Consider the following 26,359-nt stretch of genomic DNA (forward strand, 5'->3'; position numbering starts at 1 on the left):
TGGGCAGGATTTGGGGAAGGAGCTGAGGAAGGGAGGGCTGGATCAGCCCCTCTGCTGGGTCACATCCCTCTAGAACGGGCGGCTGTCGGGTTCATTATCCACTTGTTGTGAGAAGCTGCTGTGTGAAGCAGAGCTGGGGACCAGGGGTCCCCTGTGAGGACGTGGCATTTAAGGGTGGGACAGCAGCAAGGACCCTAAGATGGGTCAAGTATGAGAATAGGGTCTTTAGGGATCTGAAAGAGTGGCCAGATACTGGTCTGTAGAAAAATAGAGCTTTGTTTTGCTTCAAGCATTTTTTTTCCCAGCTCTAAAAAAAATAGTAACTAAGCCAGGAAACAGCTGAGCAATAGGGTAAGGCTGATGCAGCCTGGGGCAGCAACTTGCTCCAGCATCATGCTGTCCAAAGCCTGGAGACACAAATGTATGAAAGGATGAATTCCCAGTCCCAGGGGAACTGTCACTGCAAGGTTACCGGGGGGATCATCAAAGTGGTGAGGGCAAAAGCTGCTTCAAGGACCCTCCTGTCCTCTGTTTAGCCAACTGGGCAGATCTGGTAGCATGAGAGTATGTGTGTGTTTTCTACCTAAATTCTTCAGTCTTTGATAAGGCCTTGCAGCATTTTAATACAGTCTGGTTAGTTCCACTTAGGGTGACTGCAAAAATCACTTGTTTCGGTTTGTTTATTTGAAACCTTTAGATTACACACGATGGTAACAAGAAATGTTCTGCAGCCAGGCTCTTTGCAGCATGGACTTTCCTGAGCATGGACCCGGATGGATCTCGAAAGCTGTCTTGTTTGTCCCACAGGGTTTGTCCCACTGGAAACGTGCCACACAAGGCGGGTTTGGGGAGAGCTGAATGAAGCAGGAAGAGGTGACGGGGATTTGCATAGCAGGGACGCGCTATCATCTGGAGTTTTCATATACTCTGGGTCCAACGGTGACTCGGCTGTTGCGAYGTCCATTGCCTTCTCCAACCTGTCACCGCAGGACGGGGTCTCCATCGCTCCCCAGGGCCTTACTGTGTGGCACATGAGCTGTCCCCCCCGCCAGGCTGGCTGGGAGGGTTATGTCACATGCGCCTGCAGATCACACCCCTGTTTACACAGCGACTTGTCACCCCATGTCGCAGTTCAGGGACCTGCCTGCTCTAGCCCCACGTGGGGCAGCACGTGTTCCCCCCATCGAGTGGCCCGAAGACTCACAAGAAACTTCAGGCAGGTCCTCACAGAAGAGGACCAGGGGCAGGGCCCCCTGCACCTCTCAGGAAGCGCGGACCACAGCCCTGCAGGCAGCGGCACCGCATCCTGYCGCACTGCGGTCCCCCATCCGCGCGACGGCCCCGGCGGCCCCTACTTAGCTTGAAGCGAGGGGCGCGCGGCAGCCCCAGGCGGCGCTGCGCGAACCAGGTCATGACTCAGGGGAGACGGCAACACCACCGCGCATGCGCACCCRTGGAGCCCGGGCCTCTGCGCCGTGACCCCACCCCCACCAGGCCCCAGGCGCATGCGCAGCGCTGAAGTAAACACTTCATTTCCCCACCCTTTCGCCCTCCCCCCTCGGCGCCGCTTCCCTACACAAAGCCAAGTGCGCATGCGCCTTCCCCCACCCCGCACTTGCGCATTGTCCCCCTGCCGCCTCTCCCCTTCCCCGGGGGCCTTTCGCGCAGGCGCAGTGGGCGCGCCCTCGCCCCGCGCGCAGGCGCCCTGACTCTCCGCCGCCTCGCCCCTCCCCCCGCAAGCCTCCCGCGCAGGCGCAGTGGGCACCCTCCCGCCTTCGCGCATGCGCCGCACGCCATTCTCCTCCCCCCCCCCCCGGCGCCCGCTCGGTGCCTGAGGTAACTCCCTCGCCTCAGTCCCTTGTTCCCGCTCGAGCCGCGCGGTACCGGCAGCGCGGGCGGCGGCCGCTGCGCCGCGGCCTCCCTCCCTCCCTCGCCGCTTCCCTCTGTGCGCGCGGCGGCTCGGCTCCGCCGCGGTGCCTCTGCGCCTCGCCGCAGCCGTGCCGACCGGTTGGGGCCGGTTCGTCGCGCAGGCGCAGGGCCCCGTAAACAGGAAGCGGCGGCGGCGGCGGCCCGGAGCGGCGGAGACAAAGGGGCGCTCGGTTCGGCCTGGCCCGGCTCGGCCCGGCCCGGCGAGCGGGGGTCCTGGCGGCGGGCGGCAGGATGGTGCAGAAGGAGGGGCAGGCGGCCCTGRAGGAGCCCCAGGGCAGCCCCAACCCGGCCGGCGTGTCCGGCGCTCCCTTAGAGCCGCCGGGCGCCGCGGCCGCGCCGCTGCCGGCGGGCGAGGAGACGGACACGGAGACGGAGACGGCGCTGGGCTCCCGCCGCTTCCTCTGCGGCGTCGTGGAAGGTGAGAGCGGAGCGCGGGGGCGGCTCGAAGCGCTCTCCGCGGGGGAGGCGGCGGCCCTGCGGCTCCCTCCGGCCCCGCGGAGCGCGCGCGGCCTGGGCCGCGGCTCCCCGGGGACGAGGCGGCCCTCGGGCGGGGCTGCTGCCCCCGGGCGGGCGCTGGGAGCTGCCGAGGAGCGAGCCGGCAGCGGGTGCGGGCAGGCCGGGCACCCCCTGCGGGCTGCCGGGGCCCTGCAGTGCCTCGCTTGCTCGTACGTGTCCAAAGGGGGAGGTGGGGACGGGAAGAGCGGCTCTGCTCGGCGATTATCCCAGCTGTACACGCTCTCCCTGCGTGCCAGGGGCTCAGTTTCCCGGGTAGGGAATAGGTGACTCCGCAGACATCTGTTCTGGCTTTAAGTACTGCCTTGTTCTCTCCAGGGCCRTGTTGTAGCTTGCCGCTTTAATTGCGGCGCAGAATGGGCCTCTTCTGGTAGCGCACCTATTTGTGGCATTGAGAAGGTTTAAATTGTTGCAGGAGCTGCAAAATAAATGACACAATGCATTTGCATTTCTGACAAATTGTTGAAGGTAGATGCCYGAAAGCTAGGAAGAAGGAATGGCTTAGTCACTATATAATACTTGGTTTGAAATTATCCTAAGTTCCTGTGCCTGGATTACTGTTATTTTTTTTAAACCTGTAAGGAATCTCCAGGAGGAGAGCAAAACAGCTAACAGATGGAATGGCGAAGCAGGCTATTTATCAAAGTCACTATCAGCACTGCTTGCAGAATCCCTTTTGTTCATATCTTAGCAAGAAACGACCATTTGGCTGCAGCAAATGTCACTGTGTGAGGTGCTCCAGCCCCAGTTAATAATGTAATTTTCATCCTGGATTTCTGTTTTTTAGCACTTACTAGGGCCTACATAGTCAGTTTGGAGAGAGGTGTCTTGGCTTTGTTATTAAAGTAAAACTTCCTAAAGGAAGATGTCAGATTGAAAGCTCTGAAGAAGAGGATCAGTGAAAAGATATATAGGCAATATATAACAATGCAATTTCTTATATTTTGGTTAATATACCCAGACTGAGAGATCAGCTGTTCAYCAGGGATAAAATCAAGACCCCTCACTTAACATAATCTTTTTTCTAATCATTTAAATTAAGGTATTGATCATCTTTGTTTTATGCTATGGAGCAGCTTCTATAAAGATTGATTCTTGACCATCCTGCATGAAATGGGAAGCAAGAAAATGGCCCCACTTAAAGAAACTTTCAATCTAATATTAATATATGTTCATAAGAAAAGGATTAGAGGAGCACAAAGAAGCAGTTGTGATGGATGAGATAAACAGTAGTGGGCGAAAATGTCAATCTCTTAGTGACACAGAGAAGCTATGGGGATAAGTGAAATAACTTGGATTAACTTCAGAATTCAAGATAAATAGTTATATATAGCACAGCAGTTAAGACAAGTAGAAGTATGATGTGATTGAAGCAATGAATTGGAGAATCTAGGTTTTATTTTTTGAGGAGAAGGAGGGAAAGTGGGCAAGTGTGACAATAAATGATGCTTTGCCTTCCTTTGAGAGTGCTGAACAACTGGGCAAAAATACAGCCTATGCACTCCAGGAGTGTAAAGAGCGTATGGCGCACTGGTTGCACCGTTTTGGGAGTGATAAAATGTAAGAGTCTGGGATGTAAAGTTTTGGTGCTGTGACTTCAGAACAGCCTGCCTTCTAGTGATGGAGATCACGTTAATTGGGATGAACTATTGGCAGGGATAGGTTAAGTTACTGTTAACCAGACACACAGTCATGAGGTGATGCTACAAAAGGAGGACTACTTTGGTTAGGCAGAAAGATTGAAATACTGTCATCAGCTGATGACATCAGTAGTCTAAGAAGTGTCAGATGAAAATAGAGCTATTGTATCGCTTCAGACTAACATGTTCTCTTCAGTTTTACATCTGGTTGCTTTTTGTTCTGGTCATTAGCTGTGGAGTAGTGCTGTCGTATTGGAAAGCACTTTGGACATGCCAGGAGGCAGAAGTGATATCAATGAGGTGCCACGGCAACTCTTTCACTTTTGGATGTGCTGACTTCCCTTACACTGGCACTAAGCAGAATTGGGTGACTCTTGTGAAAATGAAGAATTTGTTCTAGGTGAAACAATCTTCAYAGTTTTCATGCCTGCCAACTGCTCTCTTTTGTTTGCGCTTCCATGTAACTGTCCTCCATTTGTCACTTGGCAATTTCAAATGAGAAGCAGTAGTTACTCAGCTTTGCCACGTTGTGGCGTGAGTTAGCCTAAGATTGCTCCCTGGGAGCTTAATTCCTAAAACTTGAGCCTGCTTTGAGCTGTTGAAAATGAACATTGCTCACTGAAGCAGGTAAGTAGAAGGCTACTTAATACATAGAAAATGCTTCAGTTGTGTCAACTTTGCATTTTGCAAAGCTGTAACAGGAGGCTTTGACCTCCTTAATACTAAATGGTGTAGAGGTGAATAACTCTGAACATGGAGAAATTAGACATTTGCACTGGTGTTGCATGCTTGGGAGCTTAGTRTGTTAGTAGTGTCATTCATCATTTAGAGCAGCCATGCTGTTTGAAAACAACTTATTAAATTTCGTTATTTTAGTCTTGGGTCTTTGCATAAACTACCAAGTTGAAGCTTTATTCTGAATCGGCCCACTTGTAATACAGCTATTTGCACATAGGTCTAAGTGAATTTACATGAATATAAGWGAGGTAACTGTGCTTTTTGAAGTATTATGTTTCCAAAATGGAAAAATTTATTTTATCTACTTTTGGTTTTAAAACTAAGATTGCATTTTCAAACTACATGGCTTTGAGTATAGCCTATTCTAAAATTACCTGTGTAGATGCTTTTATGTGATTATTCAAAGTTACAGTTTTAACCTATAAAGATGTAGGTATTGAGAAATAAAATTTAGGGAGCCTTTTAATGTGAGTAAAGAGAATCAAATCCATGTATTTTATTTGCTTGCATGTGATTTAATTACACATCTTCTACCTTAATACCTATTTGCATACTATGTATGTCGAATGTATGAACTGTGGTCTGCATCCCTAGTTAAGCCTTTTTGAACAGGTAAGTATTTTCAGTATCCTTCAGGATTTCTTTTACCTAGAACATAGGTTTGATTGCACCTGGAGTGATAATTTAATTAGATTATGGCTGTTCAGTCTCCCCAGTATTGCTGACTTGACTTGACTTGTGAAGGGCATCTGCTGAGGAATTCAGTTTGGATTCTGGAAAATTAATTGCTTCAGTGGCAAAAAAAAAAAAAATCAGACTCTAGATCATAATAAATTAAGTTATAATTGCATTTTAAATTTAGATCAGTTGAGGTTATTATGCTTTCCTGATGTTGTCTAGCTATTTTTTTTTCTTCCTGCCTAGGGAGGCCTTTTGATGAATGTAGCAGAAATAGCTTATTGGGGGAGAGGAAGAAAATGGTGGGTTATAGTATAATATTTCATGGAACAGGCATGATCTGACATCTAACTGGACATTTTTAATCTTGTTTCCCATAGGATTTTATGGAAGACCTTGGGTTATGGAGCAGAGGAAAGAACTTTTTAGAAGGCAAGTCATGCTTCCCCTCACTGCAGCGCATTCCATCACAATATAATCATAATCTTCCACTTAGGTCTGAACAGACTTATTGTTCTAACCTAGAGCGGATTTTTGCATATCATCTGTATTCTGGGGATTCAAATTCACCTTTCCCTCGTGTTTAACTGCTCATTTTTTTTTCCAGTATCAGATGTACCTAAAGTTATAGTGATTTAATAGTATAACACAACACTGAATGAAGGGGGAAAAAAAAAAAAGCCCTAAGGATTAGATCAAGTAAAATATTCATTGTCTGGATTTGTAGATTACTCTGTCATTGATTTTTTTTTTTTTTTTTTTTTTTTTTGGTCTCCTTGTGCTTATAGACTTCAGAAATGGGGGCTAAATACATACCTTTATGCTCCAAAGGATGACTACAAGCACAGGATGTTCTGGCGAGAAATGTATTCTGTGGAAGAAGCAGGTAATTGCCTTTATTCCCCCTCAGCATTTTATGTAAGCAGCTCTTAAATTAGTTGGTTGCTGCTGCACGTGCTTGTCTGTTTAATCACAGTAGCCAGTTTTAAAGGTGAATCATGAGACCTGTTCTGAATACCCTGCAGCTCTACTTAATGGGGCTTTTGGGGCAAGTTTGGATTTACTTCTTTTTAAAACAGCACTACAGATGATTTCTAAGACTGCTTTTAAGAGTGTCTTCTGGGATTTACTTCTTTTCTATGAAAGAGTTGCTTAGAATTATCCCTCTAGCTCTTGATTATCTGGGCCATACTGTAAAGTGGATATTATTTCTTAGGAAGAAAAAAARAAGCATGCCGTTTTATGTGATTCATTAAATACTTGCCTCAGCGAGGAGAGCCCCAGTTAAGAATGCAGGCTTCTGGCTATTTAGTCAGAACATAAAGATCTGTGTAAGCTGCTGTGAGGCTTTTTATCCACCTCAGACTTTTACAGGATATATGGTGTTTTATTAGCCTTTGGGATTATCATTTTCCTTGAGTGAGGGGAAACGTGATACCACCTTGAAATTAAATAATCCCTCTTGGAGGCCACGATGAATCACTGTGGAAGTATAATGTAAGGGATACTGCAAGCTTATTGCCAATAACAAGAAGGGTGGCTAATTAATCTAAAAATAATTGTCTTCATTAATTATGTGGAGAATTAAATTTTAAGCTTCTTTCTTAAAGCTACTTCTTTTTCCATATGGTGTCAAAAATGTCTTTTTTTCTTGTGTCCTGAGCTTTAGCCCTGCAAATAGTATAAGAACTAGTTGTAAGGGCTGCATGCTGCAAAAGCAGATTGCATCCATATTTGTCAYGCAGCACTGAAATGGAGAGAATGTTTAAATATCTTAAAAATTTGAGAAACAGAAAATAATACCAGGATATTAACACATTTCTGGGATCATTTCTGAGACCTCATGAAAATATTTAATGTGTCCTTTGCTACATTATGTCTAGAAGTTCCAGCAGATATCTAGATCTATCTATCATTTTCTTTGTTTATATTGTTTTTTTTGGTGCACGGTAGAATAGGCGTATTTTTTTTTAACATATATATAATGACTTTTTTTTTTTTTTGTTGAACCCTCCTGAAATATTTGAATTTGATTTCTAGAGCAGCTAATGACTCTAATATCAGCTGCACGAGAACATGAAATAGAATTCATCTATGCAATCTCACCTGGACTTGACATTACTTTCTCTAATCCTAAGGAAGTATCCACACTGAAACGCAAGCTGGACCAAGTAAGTGCTAAATTAACTTACAGAGTTGCAGTGCAGCTTAAGTTGAGTATCTGACTCACTCTTCAATTTTTGCTAGCTGCTTTAATATGTTTGATGCTAACATTATTGTGCTCACCTGTGGGAGCAATACCAATGGTTATATTCTGATGAAACAAACATTCAGGTTGTACGTGGTCAGTGATCAGTAAGGTGAGTGATCAGATCTTGTACCTTGTTCTGGAGGTTGTTACTGTGAGGTTGCCTCCAAAGTATATCCAGGCCCTAAAGCTAAGATGCATTTCCAACGCAAGAACTCTAGTGCACAGTAAATGCCTTTGGAGGCAGACCTGACATGCATGTGCTGCTTTGTTCTCATAATTAACTCCTGTCCTTTGTCCAAAAGCTGTTATAAAGCAAGCTCTTTTCCAGCTGTCTGGTGAGATCAGCTTTGGATTGCAAAAACTGGAGCAGATTGCCAGTCTTTAGAGGCATCTTTGAGAAGGCAGAGCAGTGGGTCGGAGGCAGACATTCATTATGAACAGATGCCAAAGCCTGTCTTGCTTCTACTCGCCTTCCCAGTTCCTGTAGTTTTTCTTCTTGGAGAGGATTTTAAATTTGCAATCTGTGCTGTGGAAATGGAAGTACTCCAGCATACAGCTTTCTTGTTCTGGCACTGCACACTTAATAAGATACTATAGATTTACTTAGGTTTTTGAATTAGATATGATATACTTTGGGGAGAATGTTCTAGACTACACATTTATAAACTGAAAAATAATTCCTCAAGTGAAATGACGAATGAGAAATGTTAGATCCTTTTATAAAGGCAAAGCKTTAGAATTTTCTACAGTTCAATAAAAATAGATGATTTCTTTTTTTTCTTCTTTTACATTAGGTTTCCCAGTTTGGATGCAGATCTTTTGCACTGCTATTTGATGATATTGATCACAACATGTGTGCAGCAGACAAAGAAGTTTTCAGTTCCTTTGCTCATGCACAGGTCTCAATCACAAATGAGATTTACCAGTACTTAGGAGAACCAGACACATTTCTCTTCTGTCCTACAGGTAAAAGAACATGAAAGTCCAGTTAAATCTTAACAGAAGTGAGGGAGACTTTTTTTCTTACTTTTGGTTGTGAGCTTCATCTCATATCTCAGAGTGTTTCATTGTAAATAAGAATATTGATCTATTCAGTGGTACAGTGGACTGATGAAAGGAAAACTCAGTTGAGGAGCGGTCGTTCACTTGTAATAACAGAATTGGGTGCCTTAAACTAACAGATTTCTGTTTAGACAGAAATGTCCTTTTGTGATTATGATCAAGTTAAGGTTGTGTGTGTTCACTGAGCAGTTAAGGATGTTTTGGCATGCATGCATCCTTCTGCTAGTAGTAACTTCCTCTTCTGCCCCATGCAGAATATTGTGGAACTTTCTGCTATCCAAATGTTGCCCAGTCTCCTTATTTACGGACTGTGGGAGAAAAGTTACTACCTGGAATTGATGTCTTATGGACAGGTAAAAACAGCATTCTTCAAATCCAATTACAGTGTCAATGTTATTTATTATATGTATTTAGTAAATAGTGTCCTGATACTTCTTGTGGAAGTGAATTCTGAAATATATGCAAACTTTTTGATTATCCTATTTCACTGATAGGTCCGAAAGTTGTATCCAAAGATATTCCAGTAGAGTCCATTGAAGAAGTTTCAAAGATCATCAGGAGAGCACCAGTAATCTGGGATAACATTCATGCTAATGATTATGATCAAAAGAGACTTTTTCTTGGGCCTTACAAAGGTCGGTCAACTGAGCTCATCCCTCGACTCAAGGGAGTTCTGACGAACCCGAACTGTGAATTTGAAGCCAATTATGTTGCTATTCACACACTTGCAACCTGGTACAAATCTAACATGAACGGAGTGAGAAAAGATGTAGTGATGAGTAAGTATGTGCGACTGTAAGGGGACACCTATTTAACAATAAAAGTCGTGCAACTTTCTGACTATCGTAACCTTTCCTGTACTGCACATTTTCTGTACTTGGGGGTGGAGTGAGTGATTGCTTGGGAGATAAGAAGCACCCAGGTTGTTTTGTTGACTGCTTGAGTAGTATCTGTAGCACTTATTATTGGAGAATTGCCTAGTSTTGATACGTAGTAGCAATTGTATAAAAAAAAAAAAAGTGCTCTTGGCAAATGATTGAGTGGCATAAATTCAACATTGTAAGTGTCCATGAGTTTCACTTGATGGGTATTGAAGCAATTCAGATCAAGAGGGAAACTGAGTGCCAAGATATCAAGTCTCTGCACTGTTGCTTTTTGTTGCTTTGTCTAACATGTTGTTTTTGTTAAATGAAACTTACGTGATAACTTTTTTCCACTTGTCTCTGTAGCTGATACTGAAGACAGTACGGTTTCTATCCAGATTAAACTGGAAAATGAGGGGAGTGATGAAGACATTGAAACAGATGTTCTTTATAGCCCACAAATGGCTCTGAAGTTGGCCCTAACAGAATGGCTGCAGGAGTTTGGGGTACCTCAGCAGTACAGCAGTGAGTTGGATTTTTTTTTTTTTCATTGTGTTATTGGTAGAAAAATGTGACCAAATGTTCAAGACATTTGGTCTAAAAGTATTTTACAGATCKCAATTTGTGTATTTTTGTAGTGAAAGTATTTTTTACTTATTGGGGAAACGTTAAGAAGTATGACATTATACAATGTGCATGTATTGCCATTTTTGATGAGCAGGAACAACTTTGAAGTATGAGCCTTTGGCATTTCTGATACAGGAAAGAAAAGAGTCTGAGGATCTTGCTCGTCTTAGTTGTTTTTAGGCTTTCATGAGAGAATAGGAAATATTTTTGTGTGTGTGTGCAAAGTGGACATTAAATTACTCTAAACATTAATGGTACCTCAGAGGATGTCCATGTTATTCCAGTTATTTTCAGCTGGATTTATTTTTCTGAATTTGCCTACAGAAAATGTCTCTTTTGAGGATTTGTACACCTTTATTCTTGTTGCATTGGGAGCTTGGCTTTTGAAGTAAAATCTTCATCAAGTGTGGGTTTGGGTCTGTCACTTTGCCCTTTCCCGTTAATTGCTGAYGAAGTGCTCCTCGCACCTCTTTACRTGTAGTTAGCATCTTTGAATATCTGCTGAGTTTGAAACCTATCTGAAAACTCAAATGCAGAAAAAAAAATACTGGATAAAGAGCACTGGTTAAGCTAACATCTTTCTACATTTTCTTAGCTCCYCTGGGTTAAAAGACGTTTTTGTAATGGAAGTAATTAAGCATGTATCCTTTTGTTTTTGAAGTGCACCCTGTGTCCAAACAAAGCCAAGTCAGTTGACTGGGAGGGCAAAAGGTTAACCTTGAAAGCTTTTATCTTTGCTTTTTGATTATGTGAAGGGGAAACTTGCCAAAATACAAAGTCTGTACTTAAAACTACAGTGGCAGGAGAAGAACGAACAGAGTGGCAAAAGGGAGCTACACTGATCAGATGGATGCCTTAGCAGCAGATTCAGAGCAATGACTTCTGCAAATCGTGAATGAATGTTAATTGGCAAATATTGAAAACTTTAAACTTGTTTCTTCTTATTCTCAGGTAGGCAAGTGGCCCACAGTGGTGCTAAAACTACAGTAGGGGATGTAGGGCCTCTGGTGGCACCATCCTCTTTAAATGCAGCAACTGTGGTTACCACGGTTTACCAAGAACCCATCATGAGTCAGGGGGCAGCACTGAGCAGCGAGTCCCCCGCCTTGGTAAAGGAGGAAGAGAAGAAGCAGTCTGATGAGGAGCCAATGGACATGGTGGTGGAAAAACAAGATGACACAGACAAGAATACTAATCAGATACTGACAGATATCGCTGAAGCCAAGATGGCAGAGGAGTTAAAACCGATGGATACTGATAAAGAGAGCATAGCTGAATCTAAGTCCCCAGAGATGTCTATGCAGGAAGACTCTGGTAGTGACATTGCCCCTATGCAAACTGATGAGCAAGTAAATAAAGACCAGTTTGTGCCTGGGCCAAATGAAAAGCCTCTCTACACAGTAGAACCAGTGACTTTAGAGGATTTACAGCTTCTTGCTGACTTGTTTTACCTTCCCTATGAACACGGGCCCAAAGGTGCACAGATGCTGAGAGAATTCCAGTGGCTCAGAGCAAATAGCAGTGTTGTCAGTGTTAATTGCAAAGGAAAGGATGCTGAAAAAGTGAGTGTGACCTAATCTTCTTTTAAATTTTTAAATACTTAAATTGTGAATAATGTGTTTTCTGAAACAGAGTATTTCATTTTTCTAGAYGCTGATGGGTGGAATATAATTAACCGCAGGTCACAGTAACTTCCATCCATTCCATGGAATCCCCTGTGTTAAGCTCTTTAGTGCCATGTGGCTGTAAAGGTGGTCTGGTGTCTGCATTTAACAAGCATTGGCCATTATTTATAACAATAGAAAATATTAATTAGTGTAGTATGGCAGTCCATGCTGAATGAAATGGTAAAATGAAATATGGAATTGTATAGTCTTCCTCTTATTTAGAGTTTCTCTTCTCCTGGGAAGGCTGTGTTTGATTTTTGTGGGTCTTTTGCCTCCATCTGTAGATAGAAGAATGGCGTAACCGAGCAGCCAAATTCGAAGAGATGTGCAGCTTGGTGATGGGAATGTTCACTCGTCTCTCCAATTGTGCCAACAGGACAATCCTTTATGATATGTACTCCTACGTCTGGGATATCAAGAGTATTATGTCAATGGTGAAATCTTTTGTGCAATGGTTAGGTAGGTGCATTGGGAGCCACTGCAATGCCAGATAGTATATTTTTTGTTTTCTAATTAGCCCACGAGGAAAACAATACTAGGTGAATGTGTTTTCTTGGCATAGGGTCTGGTATGACCCTCCTTTAAAGGTTTTCCTGTCTAGCTCTTTGAAGCAATGCTTCCCGTGAATTTGCTTTGGTATTATAAGTGACGTCTGCTGGATGCTTAAGATTGGAGGCCTTGATTTTCTTCTTGGGCTAATGAAACTTGAATCTCATCTGACACGTAAGTGTTCGCTTTTAACTTATTCTGACTGAATGCACACTGGACTGCACCATGTAGCTCCTTGGATATCCTGGTATGTGATTGGAACAGACGCTACGAAATGTGACCGCATCAGCCACGTGCTGCTTGCTGTGTCYTGATAATGCTATTACTGTTCTTAGCAGAACAGTTGCAGAAGCGACCTTTCAATGGGCCTGGCCAAGAGGAAACAAATCCTCCCAGCCCTGTGCGCATGCGAGCTTTAGTGTAAGGCTATTCTGGTGCAAAATTATTTCCTTCAAGTGCTTCCAAATGACTCTTTTTAATTTATAAATTTTTGGCAATGCATGGAAATTTTGTAGCTCTCAACACAGATTAGTCTGAGACTTAATCAGATCTCAAAAGACTTTTTTCTTTTATTTTTTGCGTTTAAATTTTTTTTTTTTTTTATGAAAGATTTTGGGGAATCCCAAGTTGGCAGCTAGCACCAGCATGGCCTGGGTAATTCTGGTGACCTCATTTCACTTCCAGGTTTCAATCCAATTGTAAGGAATTTACTGTGGAGTTGCTTGACATACACAGCAGGCAGCAAGGCTGATGGTCTCGAGTCACACTTTTGTCGCTGTCACAAACCTCACAGTGGCAAACCATTACACAGCCTTGGTCTAGTTCCAGTGTTTGGATTGTCTTTAAATTATACATGTAATGTAGGGATAGAGAGGCACTAATGAGTCACTACATCAGTCCCTGCTTCTGCAGCTTGTATGTTCTGTGCCAATTTCACATCCCTATATGTATAGTTTATAAGATGAGTGTTTAGGACGTTCTTCTGCAAAGCACAGGGAAGAAAGCTAGCTTGGAAACTGAACTTAGCAGTTAATGTAGTTAATATACTACAATATCTTTATTCTACTATTAGTGCTGTTTTAAAAGGTTTGCTTTGTACATTTTTAAGGCCAGTGTAATACAGCTTCCCCCAGTTTGCTACTCTTGTATCTTGCCATTTAGTCGGAAAGAATGTTCTCAGTTTGCTGGCTTGATCTATTCAAAAATCTGGGCTGAAACTTTATAAAGGAGACAGTGATTTTGGTAATTTCTGAACACTGAAGTCCAAATTTAGGACTTCATCTTGGAATAGCTGAACTGCCTACTGCTTTCCCTGACTTCAGCTGAAACTGTGTTTTCAAAGTCCCTGAGAAGTAAGGTCCGAGTCTTTTAAGTAATACACTTAATTGGAGTGGTTCAATTAGAAAAGCAGCTCTGTTAACTCTGGCTCTGTTCTAGTACTTAAMCTGGCATTAGGTAGCTGAAATTTTCACTTTAAGAGTTTAACATGCACAGTTTAATAACCTTATGCTAATTACACTTCTTTGAGAGTTGTTTTGAGCCTTAGCTTGCATTTTATAACTAGCCTAAGTGCATACAGAGCAAGATATCTGATAAAAATGTTCTTATATAAACTAAGAATGTTACAAATCCAAACAAATGAGTTTACACAAGGGTGTGCTCAATGGTCCACTGAAAGTTCATTTTCTTAACCTCTCCTTCCAAGTCCAGCTAGCATTCAGTCCCTTAAATTAGTGTGGCTGTACAGTACTATGGATTACTAATGACTTCTATTGTCTTCTTCCCCGTTGTGTACAGATGGGAGAATCCTCAGCACAAGTTTCTACTGCTATTGGATGGACGGCGCCAGATGTTCACAGCGCGTCGTCATTAATTAATTAAAATGGAAAGGTTTTGTCTGTGAGGCAGTTCAGATAGAATAGCTGTGCGCTAGGCATGAACTGAAGTCACATTTGCGCAGCGACTAAGGCATTAACTATGTTTTTTATTTATACAGCTCTTCATTCATGCAGCTCTAATAATTGGAAGTGCTAGTTAAGTTGTAGTCTCAAAGGAGAGACGGTTACTGTCTTCCAAGTTGCTGACTAAATCTCCTTGTGAAGGGTATCCTTTTTTTTTTTTATATAAGAATTCTAAAACGTGGGAACAAACCAAATTTAAATCCTGATTCTGGGATCATTTCTGAAATTTACTCTATTTAGGGTAGTTTGTTTTCAAGATATATTCCTAAATGGTTCTAAATGTCAAACTTGGCACACTTTGGGACTCTCTGACTAGCACRACATACTTGTTTGTACTGATCTGAGACTGTTACTCAAACAGGAAGTAGATTGCTGTCCACAAAAGGAAAAGAGTATTTGCGCTGCTCATCTTGTCAGAAAACTAGGCAGGTAACTGAAATCTCCACTCCGGATACTGTTCATGAGAGGTGTCATTTATATCAATTGTTGTTAAAGACTGTGATGCCTTACTAGTGGGACAGTATTATAAGTCAAACAGCTAATGGATGCTTCTTTTTGCAGCAAATATAAACTAAAGTGGAGCACTTGAATGGGCCTACTGTAACTGGTAGATCAGTAGGAACCCTGGTGTATCTGATATGCCTGATGAGTAAAAATTGGCACGTTAACGAGCAAAGCTAGCATTATCTGTGKCCAACAGGGTGTACGAGATTAAAATACGGTTAAACTCTAGTTAACACTACTTAGCTTTTAAACTTGCCAGCAGCATTGTAAAGGTATGAGCTGCATTATGCAAATCTGCTCAGTCTCTTGCAAGAACACCGTTTTGTGCAGCTTTCTTGGCTGCCTTAACTGCTCCGGACTCTTTGTATTTATTGCTGGTCCTAGTTTTCTGACAAGATTTAAACAATCAGTACTAAAATGTGACTTCAGAAAGGTCCACTTTTTTTCAAGGGGCTGTGATAATGGAATTTGTTTGGTCTTCAGCTGCTTAAATTGACAATAGCTTCTATTGAGCCACGTGGCTTCTGAGATGTGCTGCTTTTGTAGACGAAACAAATGCTTCTGGCACAGATATGCAAGCAAAATAACGTGGGTTTGAGAAGCCCATGTAATTATACATGGCACCGTTCTCATGCCCTCAAGTCTGGAAGGAGGTGTTACTGTAATCACCTCACCTATTCTTTAGTCTGTTCTGTAAAACAGACGCTGCAATTAGTACACGGGTACCAAAATTTTACAAATGATACATTATTACAGCCTCCCCCAAAACCTTGAACTATAGCTCAGTTAGAGAGCCTTTTCCACCAGTGTGTGTTAGCTGTTTGGACATGTTAGACACCCAGGAAAATCCCCCTTCTCGTAACGTTCTCCGCTTGGATCTGATCTCAACAGGGTGTCGTAGTCAATCTTCAGCACAGTTCTTAAGTGGAGACCAAGAACCCTGGGCCTTTAGAGGTGGTCTAGCAGGAGAGTTCCAGGTATCAATATGACTTCACAACTGAATGACATTTTCTTTGTTTTTATGAGAAACCTTTTGTTGCACATCAGAGGTCTGGAAGGATTGGTCTGCCGAAGGCTTTCTGGTCCAAAGCCCATTAGCCTTACAGCTTGGTTTAAAACAATTTTCCTCCCCTTTCTACAGTAATTTCTCAAGGAGATGCTGCCTGTCCCCCGCGCATGCGAAGCGCAGCGGCTTTAGTTGTACATTTCACATTGTTTCTTTGCAGGTCGCACAGCATTTTTCTCTGCGCCCGCAATTGCACAATGCGCGCATGCTTGTCTGCCRATGGGAATTCCATGAGCAAAAGGGATAGCCACGCAAATTTCGATTCCTCTCTAAATAAAGCTCTCGGGCACTTTGCTGCAAAGGCTTCAATTGGGGAGTAAGCTTAAATCTGTTTATGCCATGTTCGAATTTGTTCATGGATTTTTCAAGTGCTATACTTTTCCCCCTCACAGGTGCTCTGCGCGCAGCAAATTGAATCAGCGCATTGCTTTTGGGATAAAGCGTCTCCTCTGGCCAGTTAACCCTCTTCAGACCAAACCTTTCCTCCTGACATTCTATATTCTTATACAGAGACAGTGTAGATAGGATGGGTAAAAGTATGTTAAAGCAGATAAGATTATCAGTTAATGTGGTGTTTCAGTTGTATATTTTAAAACACCAATTGGATATTTTCTATTCAGATGAGGTCTTTGCATTTGTAAAGCATACCAATCCCACCTTCTTCTGGGGTGCCTGCAGTAGCAAATGTTAATTTGGGAGCCTGCAGTGCACACCCAAGAGTGATGGGTTTTGTTGTTCATATGCTCATATTGAATATTTTGTTTTCACAGCGCTTGCTGCCTATTGATGGGGCAAATGACCTCTTTTTTCAACCACCTCCACTAACACCCACTTCCAAAGTGTACACAATACGACCCTACTTTCCTAAAGATGAGGTAACTGCTTTTGTCACCTTCGCTRACGGGGCGTTTTGTTTTGGGGCAACGCCGTGGCTGCTGCCCTTTATCTCCTGAGAAAACAGACATGCCAGCATCTTGCACAAGGCACGAAGGGCAAGCTGCACTTGGAACAAACCTTGTCACTTGCCTATCACTCAATAACATGCTGTGCAGAAGTATAGTTACACCCACATCTTTATTCCCCATTCCCCTCTTTTCATCTGTGAGCCCTTTCTCTGCTTGTGAAAGGCAAATTAAAACGGTGCAATGATGGCAGTGGAATTCTTGCAGGGCAGTTGCATGCAGTATATTGAGCTTAGGGGCTGTGTGCCCTGTGTCTCTTCACTTGGTARTTATTCTGATAACTAATGGTAGCCTCACAGTCATGTGGGCTGAACTTCAGTTGTTACATATGTTGTGTGCCTTTGAATCAATATTGCAGCTCAAAATGTAGTTGTAAGATGTGATAATAATTGGCCACTCTAACTCAGCCATGTTTTTTTTTCCTTCCTCCTAATGTTTGCAAACTTTGTAAACTTCTTAGACTGATGTTTGAAATGATTTTTGTCAAATTTGTTTTGGAGAAAAGGATATTTTCTAACCATGAGTTCTTTACTGATAATGAGCAGCTGTCACACACTCCATCTCCAATCTTGTGTGCAGCTTCACTCACACGTTTTAGCAAGAGGGTCTTTAAACTCATACCAAAAATTAGTAACTGTCTTCATGAGTACAAATTTAAACAATGTAAGGATTAGTGTAGCTTAAACTCAGCTCCACAGCTACATTGAGATGAAATGTTTCATTTGAATTCCTGCAAAATCAGCCTAGATACTTATGTTTCAAGTGATTCTCTACTTKGAAGCCCACCGGAAAGACCAGGCTGTCATGTGAAGACATGTCCTTTACCTGCTAGTTTAAGCTAGCTTTGTGGTCTGCTGTGCTCTTTGTCCCTTAATGCAGCATGCTACCTGAGCTGACTTGTTCTTTTGTAGGCAATGGAATTGGTGTTTGTAAGCCACTTAAGCAACTRGTGATACAATTTATTAAATGTTTAGTCATAAAGAATATCTCTTCTGAGAAGGAGTGGCCTTAGGAAGGGAGGCAGGAGACATACCAATTAGTTGTTTTGGTGAAATATGTAGCCCTTCTCATTTAAAGAGCAAACTTTTAGCAGCCATATTTTAGAAAGATTCAGCTGCTATGGCTGAAGGGCAGTAAAAGCCTTTTATGTTTAAGAAATCCATCAGGATGCGTCTGTCATTCATGATCTAAACAATTAGAATTTTGGGAGAGAGAGAGGCTTTGTATCAAGTGTATTGATTATCACTGCATTTTTTTAAACAGCCATCAGGATGAATATTGTGCTATTATGACACGTGTGTGGTTGATTTCTCCAGCCCGTATTTCCTAGTCATTGCACTTAAACATAGTGGTTTTGATGAGCAGTTTTTGTTTTAAGAGCTAATYGGGAGGGAGAGACATTCTTAGCAATATATATCTTTATTCCATGTATCTTAAATGCCTACCAGTCCTAGATTGCACTGACAGATACTAGAGAAATCTGTCCCAAACAAAGTTGTTGACTTGCTCAACTGCCCAAGAAAAACATGCCCTCTGTCTTCTTAGGCATCTGTGTATAAGATCTGCAGAGAAATGTATGCTGATGGAGCTGATCAACCCTTCCATAGCTTACCAGACTTAATTGGAGACAAGTAAGTATTAAGAATGAATGATGGATACCTGGCAGAAGTGGTTCTGAAGGATGAAGTCCTAATATTGTATTTAGCTTAAAAAAAGGGGTGGGGACAGAGGATAAAAAGGAGGGAGAAGAAAAACAGCCCTTTGAGCTAAAGCCCTCTGCAGCCATTGAAAATGGGTTTCTTTCTTTTTTGAGAGAGAGCATTAATGGTTGCATCTCAATTTGTGCTCCAGTCGCTTGTTGTGAAGCTCTGCCCAAAAGATTCAGCTGAAACCTGTTATGAAACTTGTTTACCTGTTCATAATAATTCTGTTTTGAGATTTTGTGAAAGTATTGGTATCATGGTATCATGTATCTGATTAGTCTGATTAGTCTGTTAATTACTACTTTCTAGAAAGTAGTTCCATTGCTGGTGGGCTCTATTGCTTCTTTGGAYGACCTCATGGCTTCTTCTAGAATGGCTGAACTGCTTCATTCAGAGTGACCTTCTCTTGACTGAATTTGGACCCTTCTTTCTGCAGGTTAGTGGGAGGTCTGCTCACCCTCAGCCTGGATTACTGCTTTGTCTTAGAAGATGAGGATGGCATATGTGGCTACGCCCTGGGAACAGTTGATGTGACTCCTTTCATTAAAAAATGCAAAATGTCTTGGATCCCTTTCATGCAAGAAAAGTACACTAAACCCAACAGTGACAAGGAGTTGTCTGAAGCAGAGGTTAGTATACACATAAGACCAGAATTGTATGTAGAACTACATTCCTCTTTGGTGAAACAAATCTTTTTTTGGTTTTTTTTTTTTTAGGGTTTTTTTTTGCATGTTGCACTTCTATGTTACTCAATATTAGTGTTCTTTTAAGTATTTGAGTATAATCTGACCTGTTATGTGACCTCATGCTCTGTTACTATGAATCAGATACAGCTGTGAGCTGCAATAAACCCATGAGATGTACTTTAGTCTTAATTAATCCAGTACGTATAGAATGGCTTCTGCTGTTCCTTTCAAACCAAAATAGAACATAAATGTGGATAAAATTACATTTGGAAAATAAATTAGCAGCTATTATTTTCTCCATATTCAAAGAAAAACTAGCTCTTCTCAGTCATATTAGTTTAAGTATAGAAAAACTGAAATACAAGCCTCTTCAAGATGTTAAAATCTTGAAACTCTGTGTGTGTGGTGTGACAGCTGTAAATGGTGCATAACGGCAAGTGCCAAGAATCAATATTTTGAGTTATTATTGAAAGAAATTAAAAAACTAGAGTACTACTGAAGTGTCAGAAATGGGTGATCTTAGCTGATGCATTCTCATCAAGAAAAGTGCCTGCAATCAAATATATGTTACCCTAAGAATTAGGAGCCCTTTTATTCGAAAAAATAAAATAATTGTTAACCATRGCCTATCCCCAGATGTGTTGCTTGTGTGGAAAGAGCATGTGAAGAGAGGATCAGATGGGAGCCCAGGGGCAATGAGCAGTTACATCAGCTGCTTTGAGGAAAAGCAGATCATTCCAGAAAACGTTCTGTGATGCAAAAGCTGCCCTCAGACTGCTGGGTTGTCACGTTGTGCTGCCAGCAAGCTCAGGGTAAACCTGGAGCATCTGGAGTGACACAGGCTGTGCCAATGTGCTCTTGCTTTGTTTGGAAAGGATGGTGACAGTCTTAATGCAGCTCATGGGGCTGAGAGCACAAGCCCTCGTACCAGCAAAATTTCCTGAAAACTGAATGAGATGTTTGTYGCTTTGTGTTGGGAAATTGCCCACTAATTTTAGGCACATTTGATGGGGGGGGAAAGTGAGGTCTGTAGGAAGTTTCTTGCAGCAAATATCTTCTTTACAAAGGTATGTGCTAGGATAAACATGACTAGAAGATGTCTTATTTGTTTCACTGCTGTTAAAGTGGAGTTAATTCTGCAGTCTGCAGATCTTGTTGGCTTCATTCTTTAGCCTTTGTACAATGGTGTGTTTTCAAACTTGAGGAAACTTGAGATTTTGAAGCAGAGCTGGTGTGTGTGAAGATACCAAATTAAACCCAGCAAAGCTGTAGCAGGTACAGTAAAGGWGGAGCATTGATTTCCAGGATTTTAAAGACAATTTCAGAGAGGGAAAGGAGGAGATATTCTGTGCTCATCATTTAGCTTTGCTTTCAGATTTCTAGGAACAGAAGGGCATTTTATGTTCTTGCCACATTACACCAGGATTTTTGCTTTCGGTACAACAGAGCAGGAAAGGTCTGTTTCTAAAGACTCTTGTTTTGAGGACTGTTCTCTGGAAAACAGGAGTCTTTGGGTTTTTCTCCAAATACTCTTTTGATACCATAGAGAAAAATAAAGAACCCTCAGTAACCGCTTAGGAGTCATCATCATTGAAGATCAGGAAAGGAACATTTTTTTTCACAGAATAGGATTGATTAGGTTTACTTTGTGTTTCTTACCTCTTCAGACCATGCTTTTCAGGTCATCTTTTTTTTTCTGCATTCCTGACTTCTAATACACTTCAGTTGTTCTTTAGTACACGTTTGTCTTGAGGCYCCAAATTCTTAGGATAAATAAATTCTTTTGTGAAATACAGCATTTAAAATAGTCCTGTGACTACACATACCATTGTGAGCCTTTCTTGTGTTTTGTTTTGTTTTCCCTTCTTTTGCTGTAGGGTTGTGCCTATCTGTTAACTTATCTATTTCCCATGTTGTCTTCAGAAAATAATGCTAAGCTTCCAYGAAGAGCAGGAAGTATTGCCTGAGTCATTCCTTGCCAACTTCCCATCACTGATAAAGATTGATATCCATAAAAAAGTGACAGATCCAAGTGTGGCAAAAAGTATGATGGCCTGCCTGCTCTCCTCTCTAAAGGCTAATGGTAAACTTCTTGCACTTGAAATTCTTTTGTTTCCTCATTACCTGATAGCTTTGTGATATTAGACAAATTTGGGATGGTTAATGTTAACACATTTTACGTTTTCCTGAGGTATWTGCTTCATGTCATAGCACCCTAGATTATTTGGGTAAATAATTCTAAAATGCTTTTGCCAGTTAACTGTTGTGCTGCTGTCTTCTGCAAAAAGCTTTGTTTTAGCTATTACCCTGCAAATTAGAAAATAGAAAGAACCGTGGGAGCAATTTGGCAGCGAGACTGCATCTTTTTGCATTTTGAGCAACATGGAAATGTTTGGTTCCCCTGCTGGCTCTGGCAGTGATGCTTTTTCTTACATATGTCAGTGTGCCCTGGTGAGTAGTTACCTCAGCCTTCAAAATGGGRATGCACTTGGCCTTCTGCTCTGCTGCTCACCTGAGGGTTGGTTCCCTTGCACCATTTGGTACCACTGCCTTTCTGAGGCAATGCCYGAGTTTGGAGTGCTTTGATGGGAAGCATGAGATGTGTACAGGGAGCTAGTTTGTAGAGGCTGACAAGATAATGTCTGCATTATGCAGTCCCTTTAGGGGATGGTCAGCTATGTTGCCATAAATTTTGCCTCTTTTGGGCACTAACAGTGCTTCATGTTGAATTCCGTCAGTGATTTCACTGGATTTAAATGCTGAGATGAGTGAGGAATCTAATAATATTTGTAGCTTGTGCTTTTTATCATAACTTTTCTCTGATACCGTTGCGTTTCTCTCTCTTTTCCCTCCTCAGGCTCCCGTGGGGCTTTTTGTGAAGTGAGACCAGACGATAAAAGAATTCTGGAATTTTACAGCAAGCTGGGTTGCTTTGAAATAGCTAAAATGGAAGGATTTCCAAAGGATGTTGTTATCCTTGGGAGAAGYCTCTGAAGTACTTGACAGCAAACTGTTCCAGAACTGTAGTCCCTTAACAGCTGGGCAYGCAGTGGTGGGGATCTTCCTATGGTCTAGCTGCACAAAGTTGGCAATAAACCAGCTTGGTRGAAGGGGCTATGTGAAAATCACCCATCACACATTCGGACTGTAATTTGGTGGAAGAAGATGCTGCTGCTGAAAACACTGTTTTGACAAAGAGAAACCTTGTCCTCTCCTGGTCTTGTGTGAAGTGCCAAGCATGGGCTATAACTTCCCGGAGGAATCCCTCTCGCTCAGCGATGGGGTTGATAGCAGTTTTGTGCATTCAGGTGTCGACAGAACAGTGGTTTCTAATGGAAATAGCTGTAAAAATGGAGGGTTTTTTCTTTGTCGTGCAAGGGAATGTGCAACTAGGCGTTGCAGAAAGGGGAGGGATTACTTGTGTCAATCAGCAAATTTAAAGATAAGTTGCTACAGTTCTGTTTTTGACTATCTTTATGCTTGTTGATAAAGCAATGACCTGTTGTCACTTCTAATGACCATTGGTTCAAGCTTAGTGCTTTGTTAGGGACGAATGTGCAGTGGTCTGTGGCAGAAGTCACTTAATGGAAAACTTGTAAATTTTAGTGTATATAAACTTAACTGTATGCTGACTAACTYTTTGTTTACCAGGTTTTGTAACTTTTTCTTTTGAAGCGTGAAATGGTTTAGGTCCAAGATGGCACTTTGGAATAATGTAAAACCACAGTGGAGAGCGAATCTGTCCTCAGCACTGACCTTTTTTACTGTGCCTCATATCCAGGGCTAGGAACCGACCATCTCGAGTACAGGGTGCCGATCCCAAGGGATCCTCCCTTCAGGTGGCAGTTTGTTCTTTTGCAAGGTTGTCACTGCTTGAGGCTATCATCATTCTCCTGGGACTGAACAGCAATTCATGGGGTGGGCTGCTAAGCCTCTTATTTTTTGTGGCATTTGCACAGAATTGTGGTTGGGAGAAGGTGACTGGCAGAGAGCTGGCCCCCAGCTGGGATTTCTCCTTGGARCATTCTCTGTTTTAAAGCCTGTTTGTACTAGTTGGATTAAATCAGGGTCTTCAAATCCTGCACATTTGTATCAAATAACTTTTCTAGAAGAAATGCCACGATAAACACATTTCTACACATTATTTAAATGGTTAACTGCTTTTAAATGTTCCAAGAGTTTAATGTTTTTACCTGGTGTGTTTGGCTATGTAACGGAGTCAGCAGGGAGGCAGTTGCATCACTTGTGAAATTGGTATTTCACAGAAGCCCCAGTGTCCCAGAAATGTAATTGGCCAATGATACACACCTTGCAGTACCTTGCTCCTTTCACCTGTTACCATAACTGTGGTTTTTTGTTCTTTTTTTTTTTTTTTATGGTGCACAAAGGAAGTTCAGTTCTTGATCTAAGCTTCCAGCTGCACAGGCTTTGAAGAAGTTGTACAGCCTGTAATGAATGGCATTAAGACTGCAGTAATGTTGTCTGCAACCTGTAAGGACATGCTGCATTTGGCCTTCTGGTGCAGTCACATGCAAGGTATTTTTCTTTTTCCTTTGCAGAATGTGAACAATTGTTTTTTTTAATGCGGTAGCGAAATATTTAAGTTGAAACAAGTTCATTTCATTTTTAGAGAGGTACGAGGTTGTGCTATTGAATTTCATGTAAGTCAGAGCTGAATGCCACTGGTTTTTATACAGCTTTGAGTGCATGTTGAGTAGCTGATACCTTGATTTATCAGATGGGAGAGTTTTGTTTCTTCATGGATACCAGAGTCAACTTATTTTATCTGGATTCATTACAGCATAGGATGCCTGTGGCCTTATTTCTTGGCTTTTAAGGAGTTGCCACATTTTCTCTTCCTATGACTTTGTTATTATAGAAATTAATTGTATAAACTTACGGAATGTCAGGCCAATACCATAATTCTAGGATTGTAAAGTGATACGTTGACATATCTTTCATGGTTATGAATTTTCATTAAGGTTGGAATGCCACTTTCATAATCTGTTTTTGATCAACAGTATCTGTAGCAGAAAAAAAAAAAAAAAAAGACCTGTAAAACTGTATTTGAAGACCATGCAAGAAATAGAATAAAAATGAGAAGTGAATGTAAATAAGAAATGTGTTTTGTGTGTGAGGTTCCTGAATCAGAGAGGCTCGACGGGGCACGTGGCTTTGTGCTTTTTGGGTTGGATATCCTCGGAGGCAGCTGCTGGAGAAATCSTCTGCAGTTCTGGTGGGTCAGGCTTGCACTGCTGTCACTTACCTGCTGTGACGCTTTGTCGTAGGTGGGTACTCAGTGACCCTGTGGAAATTCCTACTCCCTACCCTTGAAAAGTGTAAAAATCCCTATGGAGCAGGTGAGGCTTTTGCTGTAAGGGGGCAGCTGTTGAGCTGTCACCGGGGCCGTGTTACGGAGGAAACATCCTCATCCTGGAAGTGTCCGTGCCTCAATGAATGTCCTGAAAAGCAGAAAACAACAGACTTGGGATTTGCTGTCCTGGTTTTTCCCACAATATGTTGGTCTCTGAGGCTTAAAAGGTTCCTACATCCTTCTCTTATTCACTGTGGGAAGAAAGAGATTTTTTAAATTTATATTGAGTTGGTAGGATTCGTCCTGGGAGGATGGTGCTTTAGAAATGCAGATGCATTGCAGTAGCACCTGGAAGCACAGCACTTACATTAGCGAGCTCTAGMGTTATCAGCTGCAAGACCGGTGCTGCAAAGGGGGCTCGGGGGCTTGGGAAGAACAAACCAGCTGCTCTGCGTCTGCGAGTCTGAGGTGCTTCCACTGGCCTTTGCAGCAGCAGGCAACTCAGAAACTTTTATAAACATAAAATATCTGTTCCTTCGGTGTTGCTGCATCCTGTCTTGCAAAGGGGCTTGGGTTTTTCCTACCCTTTGGTGTGTCCTGGGCACAGGAGCTGGGYTTAGCTGCTTGGTGGCTGAGAGGCTGAGCTGCTAAGGGAAGAGGATGTGTGTGTGAGCCACATCTGAGCCACAGGGAGCAGCTAGTGCGGAAGCAAAGGAGTTTGCAGGCAGCCCCGTGCTCCTGTGCAGCCCCCARTGCGTGAACTGCTCTCTGCTGGGATGGGGTTGGGCTCTTCCTACCTCTTCAGTCGTGCTGACTTGGCTCCAGGTGGAAGGAAGGGGCTGGCTGAACGGAGCAGTCCTGCTCGGCTGGGGGAGTGGAGCGGGCTCAGAGCCAGGAGCGAGCGTGAGCTCAGCCCTAGAGTGCTCTGCTTCCCACAGCCGCGCATCCTCCTGCCCAAGCAAGCAGCAGGATCCTTCCCTTTGGGCTTCACGAGGCGCAGCTCTGGCCCTGCTCACCTGGAGCAGGATAGTGCCCCCGCTCCGCACTCCAGCCAGGATGCGAAGGGACCAGTCCCTGCTCCAGCCCGGCAGCCCCACACTGTGCCTGGGCGTGGGCTGCAGTGGGGGGTGCAAGGCCTTGCCCTGCGAGCTGCTCCTGGGCTGCCAGCCCATCCCGGGAGGAGACCCCCAGGACAGGGCCGCAGGGGGGACTGTCATCTCCAGGGCCCTTTGSGCTGCTCCCCCTCCTCGGCGCTCGCTGACACCCTTCCGCGGGCAGAGGCCGTTACCGGCAGCAGCCGTTAGGAAGCCACCGGCCTGGAGACCCTTCTGCTTTAAGCACGGGGGCTAAAATGTCCAAAACGGGACATTTCACCGTGCTGCAGGCCCCGCCGAGGTGGCCGGGGCGGCGGGGGCGGGAGCAGCGGGCGGGGCGGGAGCAGCGGGCGGGCCGGGCCGGGCCGGTTCGGCGCCCGCCCTCCCTGCCCTCCTTCCTTCCCTCCTTCCCTCCCTCATGGAGCCGCACGGGCCCGGCAGCGTCCTCTTCGGTGAGCGGCACCGCGGGGCCTGGGCGACACGAGTGGGGCGAGGGAGTGGGAGAGGGGCGGGAGGGACACGTGGAGAGGGCGGCGGCGGCGGGGAGAGACA

At 43.3% G+C, this 26,359-nt stretch overlaps 2 protein-coding genes across 2 annotated transcripts in view; both read left to right on the forward strand.

Annotated features, from left to right (window-relative positions):
- The first annotated feature begins 2,160 nt into the window (after positions 1-2,160).
- OGA (O-GlcNAcase) lies at positions 2,161-24,330 on the forward strand. Its single transcript, XM_026050524.1, has 16 exons — positions 2,161-2,347; positions 5,879-5,930; positions 6,287-6,384; positions 7,539-7,669; positions 8,544-8,715; positions 9,066-9,164; positions 9,306-9,590; positions 10,041-10,199; positions 11,253-11,863; positions 12,253-12,427; positions 15,874-15,959; positions 16,819-16,923; positions 18,556-18,641; positions 19,150-19,342; positions 21,323-21,482; positions 22,257-24,330. The coding sequence occupies exons 1-16, from the start codon at positions 2,161-2,163 to the stop codon at positions 22,391-22,393; spliced, it is 2,736 nt and encodes a 911-aa protein (XP_025906309.1). The 3' UTR covers positions 22,394-24,330.
- Positions 24,331-26,210: 1,880 nt separating this feature from the next.
- The window catches only part of NPM3 (nucleophosmin/nucleoplasmin 3), a 3,327-nt gene continuing 3,178 nt past the window's right edge, over positions 26,211-26,359 (forward strand). Inside the window, exon 1 of the mRNA XM_026050722.1 lies at positions 26,211-26,259. Coding sequence (XP_025906507.1) covers positions 26,226-26,259 — 34 coding nt within the window. The 5' untranslated portion in view covers positions 26,211-26,225. The remainder of the gene's footprint in view (positions 26,260-26,359) is intronic.

The sequence above is a fragment of the Nothoprocta perdicaria genome, unplaced genomic scaffold, assembly GCF_003342845.1.
Source record: "Nothoprocta perdicaria isolate Ctin4 unplaced genomic scaffold, notPer1 scaffold_7, whole genome shotgun sequence".
Lineage (NCBI taxonomy): Eukaryota > Metazoa > Chordata > Aves > Tinamiformes > Tinamidae > Nothoprocta > Nothoprocta perdicaria.